The 10,996-nt window shown below is 38.4% G+C and overlaps 1 protein-coding gene across 1 annotated transcript in view; it reads left to right on the forward strand.

Moving 5' to 3' along the window:
* The window catches only part of LOC116672309 (NEDD4-like E3 ubiquitin-protein ligase WWP1), a 37,087-nt gene that overhangs the window by 2,247 nt on the left and 23,844 nt on the right, over positions 1–10,996 (forward strand). Inside the window, 6 exon segments of the mRNA XM_032504061.1 lie at positions 6,300–6,356; positions 6,659–6,750; positions 6,942–7,080; positions 8,316–8,440; positions 9,651–9,818; positions 10,059–10,131. Coding sequence (XP_032359952.1) covers positions 6,681–6,750; positions 6,942–7,080; positions 8,316–8,440; positions 9,651–9,818; positions 10,059–10,131 — 575 coding nt within the window. The 5' untranslated portion in view covers positions 6,300–6,356; positions 6,659–6,680.

Here is a 10,996-nt window from a genome sequence, read left to right on the forward strand (position 1 = left end):
GCTAAACACACTGCTTATGCACTGTCCTCTCTTCCCGATTTACAGTCCCCTTCTCACGGCTTAAAATAACTCACCGTTGTTGACAATGGCCGCTGAACAGGCTACATGTTGTAAACAGCCGTGGCCTGCTTGCCTGGTCCTCCGGTAATATTAACAGTTAGCAGGGTTAGCATGGCTGTGTTAGCCAGGACTAGTCAGGATCACTTTACTGGCTTTGTCTCAATAGTTTTGGCGACTAACAAAATCGGGTAAACTAGCTATATAATTCAATGCGAGTACACAAATGTTGAAATGACATAACATGCCCGTCCCTTGTAGCCGTGATCAAGTAGCCTGAAACTAATGCGTACCTGTTCAGGGGGAAATTTGCCAACTCTGCGTCCTTTTGGTCTCTAAGCTGTTTCCATCTTTCAAATAAATCTCCGATATGGTTTGTTATGTCTCTGGTCACACAACTGTTAGAAATATGCAAAAGCTTAACAAGTATATCTGGCAACCCGGCCTGGCTGTCAAACTGGGCAGTTGATACCAACACACAGGCCAAGACAGAAATTCCGTCACGGAACGGAGATTTCTAAAGGAGAAAATACTGGCATTAGCATTGTTATCAGAAAAGATAGTATTTCAACTTGGCATGTTTCCTTAATATCTGATGATGCATTGAGGTCATTTTTGGATTCATTACAGTCAATCTTTTACATTTCAAACGTTTAATAGCTCCTGATTGTTGTTGAAATGAAGTAGAGCTAAGTTAAGGATTGCTAATTTTTTAGGCTAAACAACAGGATTTGGAGTCAGTAGACTGCTGCAGTGAACCCTATGTGGTCTAATTGGACTGATCAAAACCTCTGGCTGCCTCCTGGTATACAATTCAATTTGAAATGTACTTTATTGATAAGGTTTGTGCTAAATAGATCTGCAAATATTAATAGATTAATGTCGCCAACTATTTTTATAATTATCGCTTTGAGTAATAAAAAACAAAACAAAATGAGGAAACATTCTGATTTCAGCTTCTAACATGTGAATGATTTCTAGTTTATTCACTCCTCTGTGACAGTAAATGGAATATCTTTGAGTTGTGGACAAAAAAGACACTTTTGGGACTTCATCATTGGCTTCGGAAAACACTTGTCGACATTTTTAACCACTTTCTGACATTTTATAGACCAAACAACTTATTTGAATGAAATTAAAACATCATAGTCTGCCCAGATGCCCAGTGCAGTCAACTCTAATTCTATGTATGTGGGCCAGAGCATCTGTCTTAGTGTGTACATTGTGTGTGAAATCAAGAACCTAAATACTCCATGTATGACCCCAGTTTCAAAGGTCTTTAAAAAAACTATCCTAAAGAGGCTTTGGCATTCATGCAGACACACAAAGGCACATGCACCTCAAGATATTAAGTGATTGCCTAGCAGTAAGTAGGGTGCCAGCTGTTTTTAAAGCTACATTGTGTAAGAATCTCTCCCATCTAGCAGTGAAATTGTACATTGCAGAAGTATGTCCCTCTTCTGCTAATGTATATTAAAGGGGAACTATGCAGTTTTTTTTATCTTAATTTATCTTCAAAGTCATTGGAATTGTTATAGGACTTTTTTTGGAGTTGAATGTTGGGTGTCTCGCTCCCCCCTAACCACCCTTGCAACTTTCTCAGTGTTGTGAAGGATTGTGTGATATCAGGTCGCGATATAACAAATTGTTTCAAGGCACTGCACACGTACACCCATTAAGGAACCGGCTAACAAGGCAGCAGGGGAGTTTTTCACACTATCGTCATATCTGAGCCGGCAAAAAAGAAGCACAAAGCTAGGAAAGCGTTGTTGGAGGAACAGAGAAAGAGGAAGCTGCAGACTGACCGAGGGAGGAGTCAGACACAGGTAAACATAGGAGCTGCCAAAAATCTATTTTGGAGCTGTAGGGGCTCTATAGAGAAACTTGCCAGAAAAAAGCGAAGAAATGGCCAAAACTGCATCGCGCCCTTCAAAATGGAGGCCCTTAATTTGAGCGAGTCACTCGTATATATTCTGAATGATTCTGAATAGCAGATTCTACGCTTATGAGAATACTTTGGTTAGTTGGTGAAAGTAATTACACATGAATGAGCACATATTTGTGAAGGAACAAAGGTTTTTTTGCTAAGAATCCACTCAAAAAAGGATACAATGGTGCTTTAAGCAAATCTATCCCTGAACCATTATTACCAGCTTTTCTTTCTACTGGTTGACCAGCTCATTAGACAGAATACGCAATCAGTTCAAGGTTGAATATTATTGCGCAAATTGCACTTTTAAACCCAGAGTTGTGTGTTTCTCACCTGAGCATGATCCTACATATTCATTGTTCTTTATCTCTTGGACTTGAGACAATTAAAGTGATCTCTCAAGGGCATTTCAGAAAGGCACTGTATTTACACCATTTTTGTTTAAACGTTTGTTTGATAAAATGTCAGGTAATGGTGAAAAATGCCAAACAGCAGAAGTTGATGCTTCTTTTGTCCAAGCAACAGTCCAAACGCCAAGGATAATAACTTTACCCTAACCCCTAACCCTAACACTAGAAAAGGTGAAACCACTTAAAATGTACTTTTAATAAATGACTTTTACATGACAATTTAATTGATTCCTAAAATGTTTGCTGATCAATTTTCTATTGATCAACTTATCAATTAGTTGACTAATTGTGGCAGTGTGTTATAAAAAATGCTGTCTTTTTTAATTACAGTAAGCCTATGTTATGCAGCCAAGAGCTGGGGAGCAGTTGATGACCTGAAGACAGAACGGTTGTAGAATTTCTTCTGGTTTTTCCAGCCGACCGCTGTCAAGGAGTCGTTGTGTATGGCTAATGTGATAACAATGGTTATGTGTCCAGAAGTCTTGCATACATCATACATATACATCCCTTTGTCACGTCCCATCTCTTTATAGTCCTGGCTGTCTTCACAAGACATTTGGGACTAGGAAACTGAGTTTAGACTTGCTTTGCCATCTGCCATGCATTATCAGACAAATGCACGGACGCAAGGAGTTAAAATGACTTGGGTTCTGGTGTGGAAATTCAAATATTTTCAAGATTGCATTTCATCCTATAACTCACTGATCAAATGCCCCGAACCAGTTGAGGGGTTGTGCACTATCAGACAATTTGTCAATTGACAATGTGTTGGCTTCTGGCAAATTTTTATTGTATTTTTGTTTTCTTGTTTCAATACATATATTTTAATAATAAGGTTTTTCATTAAATTATGCCTCTGAGTCTACTAGTCCACATTTATTTTTTGGGGTAATGTAATGACCTTAATTGGGATGCCCCGAGCTAATTTGCCAAAGGGATATTTACAAAATGAACTTGGCCTATGTTTACACTGTAGAAAACCATTAAGGGAGAGCTATAATGCAGTCTGTTTTTATCCACTCAATTGTCAAGTGTGTTATACCTAGATTGTTTTTAACATGCTTAAGGTTTTAGCTTTTATGGTGTAAGAAAATAGAAATATTGTTGTATATCTTGACTGCACACACATGACGTGTGCTGTAGACATGTGTGTTGAAATCCAGACTGACACAAGCAGAGCATTATAACCTGCCATGGATGGTGATAGGGCCAGGAATTGTCTTCGTGTTGGAAGACACGCTGCTAATCCCTGTGCCGATTAATCACTGTGTTTTTTGATGCTGTTGCATTCTTCATTAGGCATACCTTGCAAAAGTAAGTCTTTAACTCCCGACTTCCAAGTTTATTAGAAATAATGCCCTTAAATGCCACAATGTACTCATGGTTTGGGGGATTTTAGTATATCCCCATCTATCTCATTGAAACATTTGTTGTTTGTGTTAAAGAAAAAAATAACACACAGTAGATATTCAAAATAAACTTAAGTGATGGTTTGGAGTAATTTCACCCTAGGGTCCTTTGCACCATGATCTCAAGCCAAACAATCCCCCAGAAGCTTTTTTAAATTTTTTTACCTAGGTCGAACATTGGGCGTGTTGGTGTTATCAGCAGAATATCTGCGTTAGATATACATATACACTGTACAGAGTTACCTTTTTTTTTGTATTTGATGTGCTTAAAGGTACCCTGTGGTGTTCTTAACATTGACAGTTGGTGATGGTGACACAGCAACAAAAGGCAGAGAACAAGACGACTTATAGTATGGATGGAAATCTCCACACAGTACCTTTTTAAATGTAACTAGAAGAGTAAGACAACTGTTCATTGTCTGCAAGCACTCGCCTATTATCTAGCTAAAAGATAGCTTAATTATTACACTTGGTAACTTTACGGGCAGCCCCGGTGAGATGCATTTTTAATTGAAATGCTGCTGACTGGGTTTTGTTTATCTTGGTTACAGAATTCATCCCATCCATTTAAATGAGGTCATTTCAACAGCTAAGCGCAGAGATAGAGATTAGAGCTGAAACAATAAGTTGATAAATCCATTAGTTAATTGACAGAATGTATTTCCAATAATTTAGATAATGAATCAATCGTTTCAGTTGTTTTAGGAAATTAATTGAATTGGCCTTATAGTGCAATATATTTAACACAGCATATAAAACACCTTAACCTATGTGTCAATTAGTCCATATAAAACATTCCAGGGGTGTTTGGGTGTTCTATTGCCTGGCCAGTGAAGGTCATCATTATTCATTAGGGATGTAACAATGAATCGTGAATTGGTTAAAAATTGTTTTAAACGTGTAACGTTAAAGATTACAAAATAATTTGCAATGCAATTTTTAAAAACCCTAGGACAGGACGCTAGCTAACATTGCACAGCAAGTAACATTAGCTGGCTTAAACACTGTGGACAGCTAAACGGTGTAAAGTGTGACTGTATTTCACTGGAAAGGATTCCAACACAGGGGTGTCCAACAGTCCGCAGCTAAAGACATGGAGTCTTCTCCATGTCTAGCTTGTAGACATGGAGGACACTGTGGACACTGCCGCTGTAAACAACAGAGATGGGACTGGTGTTGCGTTTGAGTAGACTCCGTAAGCTTGTGTTGTGTTCAGTATTGTTGAAAAGCCCTTCTGCCATCTAATGTTTCTTCGTATTGTCGTTGCAAATTGCATAATAAATAAAATAATAAATAATAAAAGTTGTTATTATAAGTCAGTTACTACATTTTTAAAAACTCATTGAAATTTAACCATAGCAATAAACAAGTCTTTCTTTAATTTTTTTAATTTTTTTATTTAAGATAAAATACTATTTTGGGTGCACTTTTGATAAGAGGACAGATGTGCAGTTTTGCGAAGTTTGTATAAATGATAGAACATGTTTCAGTCATTTCATTCTGTTAAAAAATAACGTGGAAAAATCGTATCGTTAGTACGGATTAGAACTCAAAGTGTGTTTTAAACAAACTGAAACATTAGGATAAATTAGCCATTTTTGTATGTTGTGTGGGAGATTTTGCAAGGGGTTTTGAAATTTAATATAGATCACTACTGAACTCACTTAGTATGAAACCCTAAGTAGCAAGATAGCATACTTAACTTGGCCTGGCACTATGCTGTTGATTTTTTTTTGTCTCTATCTGACTGACCCTGACTTCTTAATTGGGTTCTTCCTAATCTTCTTAAAGCTGTCTACTCCAATTTACAATTTATGCTGGGTGATCAACCAGCCTATGTGTCAACCTGGTGCTGTGATCATTTAATCATGTTAAAAAATGCTTGATCTGAATTAGCTAACTTTGGTACAAGAGGGTGTAGTGACTTCTGAAACAATACTTTTTAAAAAAATTGCATTTTTGTCATTCTATCTGGCAGATACCGACCGTTTAGGTTTCGGTGCCCAACCCTACTCCCAAGTGTAGTTGACACTTACAAAAGACAGTAGGGACAGTGTAGAATGTGAAACCATTGAAATTGGACGTTTGCAGTCAGTTTATGGCTAGATGGGAGAAATCGGCTCTGGCAAACCGAGCTCTATGGTTGACGACTGCTAAAACAATAATCAAACATGATGTCGTTATGTGATCAGCTGTTGTGAATGCAAGTTGCTTTGTGCTATAGAACTATAGAACATACATTAGATCGAATGTTATTGTGCGACAGTGAAAAAGCAACAGGCTTTTTTCTTTTTTTTTTTACAGAGTTCCCCATTTATTCGTCCATGTTGGAAGACACCACAGTTATTATGTGTGAAGCGATTGCTGTTATGTGTTTCGAGATATACAAGCAAAATAATAAGTGTCTTAATCAGAGGTCATTCTTTGAATTGCTGCAGTTTGCATCGATTGTGCTGTGCCTTGTCCTAAAAATGAACTCTTTTCTGTTTTCAGAGGAACCATGGGACACGGAGTGGGCTGAACCAGAGGGTCTAGCAGCACACACCAATTGTGAGTATAAATAATTTTTCTGGCATTTTGTCCATGTAGAATTATAGTATGGGAAACAATTAAAAAAAATAGGTAAATAAAATAATACTCCACTTAAATTTGGTAAATATTAACGGCTAAAAGCTGACCACAACCTGTACAAAATGTTAAGGATATGCTAAAAACAGCTTTTATGACTTATCTGCATTTTTATTAGAACCTTGCCCAATTCACCTGTTTCCTATTTGGGATTTTACTGGGTATCTGTCTTGTGTGTTTGATGTTTGTTTTATTTGTCTGACTGTGTGTGTATGGTTTTAAAGGTTTCCCACTGTGGTGTATGACATGGCCACGGCCTCATCTAGAGCAGAGTCTAGCCATAACCACAGGGGAACTTCACAGCTCCATGCCATTGGTGAGTCCAAACACAGTAGGTCAGAATGTATGGGAGTGGCAGGGTGGCCTCGGGGTCTTGACCATGTCCCTCCCTCATAGAGATCACATTGAAGCACTGTTGACCAATTATTTGAGTAAGAATGTCATCTTTATGCTGAAAATGTTGAAAAAGAAGAGTTCTGATTACTTCCTTCATGTACTCACCGCCAGTTTCCTGTGCCAAAATCAAGAGGAAGAAGAGCCTGTTTGGGACTGCCATTTATGTGGAGGTGACAGCGGAGGGGGAGTCGCGCCGCACAGCGAAGTCTCACAGCTCCTCCAGTCCTAAATGGGATGAAAGGCTCACTCTGTAAGCAGCCACATTTTTGCCTCCTCTGTGTGGCTGACAGTCTGTCTATGTGTGTCATAGCATGTTATATACACAAGTTCGTGTTTACAGTGTGCTTTATAAATGTCGGGACAACTCGTGAACCCCCTGTCACTTTTAATATTTGTAGAAGATAAAATGAGAAACAGACTTTGAAGGTTTCTGAGTCTAATTTACCACAGACATCTGTCTTTTCATACTCCCCCTAAAGAGAATGTTCCTAGAGATGGCGTGTATTGATCATCAAATAGCCCATGCTCATATAAAAGCTAAGAAAGATGGAGCACCAGTTCTGTCTTCTTCTCTAGGTCTTTTAGTATGCTGGCTTTGGTGCAAGAATTTGGGGTCTGACAGTTTATACCTTATGTAACAAACATCAGGTTGGTGGTTCATCTGATAATTATTTGAACAAGGGAAAATGCTGTATGGCAAAACACAGAGTTCTCTGTACCATCTGAGACTTTTCAGCTCTCTGGTTTCCAAATAGCCCGGCTAAATACATTACAAATGCTAATTGTCTTGATTGGGTAATTGTTGCTATCAAGAGAGAGTGGTGCTGTCTTTGCTATCTTGTGTTTGCCCCATGGATGTTTTGCAAGCTGTTATGAGTCCTGCACATGGCATAGAAGATACAATCCTAGAATTTCTTTTTCTTCTTTCGGCTTTTTTGCTTATTCGTGAATACAGTGATTGTGCTGTAGTCTTCACTTTGTGTAAGCAGAGAAAACACAAGGAAGCAGCGTTATGTGAGCTGAGTACATCAGTCGCTCAGCCTGCAGCAAGGATGAGAGCTTTTTAGAAGGGGAGCAGAATGAGAAGCATCTAAATAATTGTTTTCTTTGTCACTTTTTTTCTTTTTGAGTGTGAGCAGATGTTGAAAGTAGAATGTTGGGAATGGTGATTTTATTAGTTAAATGTACATACTGTATGTCACCACGTGTCTTAGTCTTTGTTCTCCACATTCAAATGTATTCAGATGTCCCAAACATTTATAGAATTGTCACAGTGATGTCTCACATGGTTATAAAACACATAGACATATTATGTTTATACTAAAAATCTCCACCAACCAAGCCATCTGGGCGCCCCTATTTTAACTCTTTTGTCCTTTTTCTGAAAATGTAAATTTGTGTGAAATGTTTACATGTGTTGTTTGTTTGTTTGTTTGTTTGTTTGTTTGTTTGTTTGTTTGTTTGTGTGTTCCTGGCCTTTTTTAGGAATGTAACACGGCACACACAGGTGGATTTCAAAGTATGGAGTCACCACACCCTGAAGGCAGATGCTCTGCTGGGCAAAGCCACGTTGGACCTATGTCAAGCCTTGGAGCAGCATGACAGAAAATGTAGGATTAAGCCACATCAAACATATTAGAACCAGATTGTAATACAATGTGTAGGGAGGTATGTGTTCATTAGTTATCAGTGTGGTGGAACTTTCAGAAAATATGTAGCTTTGCTGTTGTTTGCAGGTGCGCCACTAGGTGGAGCCTCTCACTTTTTAATTAGATTGAGTACAACACAAACTGTAAAACAAATGCACCTCCCTGGCCTCCGAGGAGCTTACTGAGGCAGTCCTGTTGATGACCTTATGGAGGAGTTGTTGTTTGGTATCTGTGCGGTTTAGTTTTCTGGGGCTCATGCTAACGCTAAACTAGCATCTTAAACCGAAGCAGTTGCTCAATTAACGCAGGCTGAGAGTGTCAGACACAACACAATTCCTTATTTCATTAATAATTACACATGCTTCCAGTTAAACACATAAGTGGTTAACTGTTTTAGCAACACTCCCCTGCTTTTCCTATAAATGCATTCAGCAGTGGCAGTAAATAGATAAAGTCAGAGCAACAGTATTGTTTGTCCCTGGGAAATCCGTACAGCTGAGCAGCAGTTTTCAGCAGCAGTTGAAAAGTGACGGACAAGAGTTCTGCCAAAGTCAATTATTTATTTTATTTAGTTTATCATTTAAGTAACTTTCTGTTTACTTGTTATTTTGACTCCTAATGGCCTCCAGTTGAGTTGCTCGGTGGCCAGCACATCAGACTGTGGTTGTACTGGGCAGCTTCCAGGTTTGAATGTGTAACTGTGGGAATGTGATCAGGGTGTTCCTGCAAAAGAAAGGCCTCCTCTCAGTGATCCTTTCCCTGAATAAATAAAGGTTAAAAAAAAAAAAAGGTATCCTACTGCGATTTTACGTTGACCATAGGTTAACATAATGAAAAAACGTCCCACATATTTCATGAATTATAAATAAATCGATTATTGAGGCAGCGGACTAGTATGGAATTTGCATCCCTAGTACCAGACAACAACAGAATCATGAAGTACTATTTATGTAGACTAGCCAGCATAAGTGCCATGTCTATTTTACATAACCTTATCTCTTGATTTATAATAGGGATTGTTAAAGTTTGATCAGAATCACTAGAACACGAGTTTGTGTATAATGTGAACATTATAAATTAAGCATGTCTATGAAAGTGGTTTGCTTTGTTTTTCTCGATGTTACTCTATTATAATGCCCCCTCCCACTTCATCCTTGTTTTGGCTCTACAGTGGAGAATGTGAAGGAGATGCTGAAACTGAGCGTGGAGCAGAAGGGAGCGCTTGTTCCCACTGGAGAGCTGACTGTCTACCTAGATGGCCTGACTGTCACTGACCAGGAGGAACTGGCACCGCTTACCAATGGCAATGCGGCAAATGGCAATGCAGCAAATGGCACCAGTGAGCTGAGTATTTAGTTGTTAGGGGGGGGTGTTAGTGGCGTTGCCAATTGTATTTACCATGTGTACTGGTAAATGTCAAGTAAGCACACAGAGAGAAAAATGCCACAGAGACATGTCCTGAAAAATACTATATTGTACAATCAAGCACTTACCAATTCTTCTTCATTGAAGTCATTTACTTAATATATAGTTACACATAATATCTGTAGGCTAACATTATTTTCTCAATCCACTCTAGAAGTGCAACAGAATGGCGATGCCATCCATGAAAATGGCGACTCATCTTCTTCTTCCTCAAGGGCTGCCAACAGGTAAACTAATACCCCTGTTAAATGTAGGGCTCAACCAGGGTTGACTATGTTTTTATAAGGGTTAACCCACATTAACCGTCACAGTCTGTGACGTTCATTCAACAGTGCAGTTTTGAAATAGACACAGAGACACTTACAGGTAAATACATAAACACACTTTCACTCATCTTATTCAAACAGCAATGTCATTATAAAAAAACCTGGGTCCTAAATCAATTTAAAAACCGTGACATACAGACTGCCTTTCTGCAAGGTCCTTTATTAAGCCTTTAAAAGAATAAAGTGAGACCAACTCCTTCAACTGGAGTTCATTCTGAAGCTGATTCCTTGCAGATGGTGCTGCAAAATTAAGAGTCTTTTTGCCAAAGTCAGTGCGGGCTTTAGGGACTGTCAATAAAAACAGTCCTGTCAAATGCTTTGCTTCAGTCATAACAACTGTTACATAACAATACACATTTTCCCAATTGTAATGCTGCTGTCTAAAGTACATTGCAACCACTGTCCAGTAGTAAAAATAAACTGCGTCCGACTCTGTGCTAAAAAGCCACTCATTATGTCTACACATGTAACACCACTGGCACATTTTTGTGTTTTTATAACACAACCCTACAAAGCTACTGCTATAAACCCCCCTGAATTTATCAAGTCTGCAGTTGTTTTTTTGATGTTGAAATGTTAAAATGTTATGTTTGAAATGAAATAATCTCTATATTACAAGGCAAACCAGTTTAGTATTTTTTAATGTCAAAATTAACTGTTTAATTGTGATGTTCTAATAGTTACTACACAACGTGGTATTTAAGTACAAAACACTAGTGGCTGGACTGAAGTAGGCAAAACGTTTGCTGTTCAATGAATGTGAAAT

This window comes from Etheostoma spectabile, chromosome 22 (assembly GCF_008692095.1).
Source record: "Etheostoma spectabile isolate EspeVRDwgs_2016 chromosome 22, UIUC_Espe_1.0, whole genome shotgun sequence".
In the NCBI taxonomy this organism is placed as follows: Eukaryota; Metazoa; Chordata; class Actinopteri; order Perciformes; family Percidae; genus Etheostoma; species Etheostoma spectabile.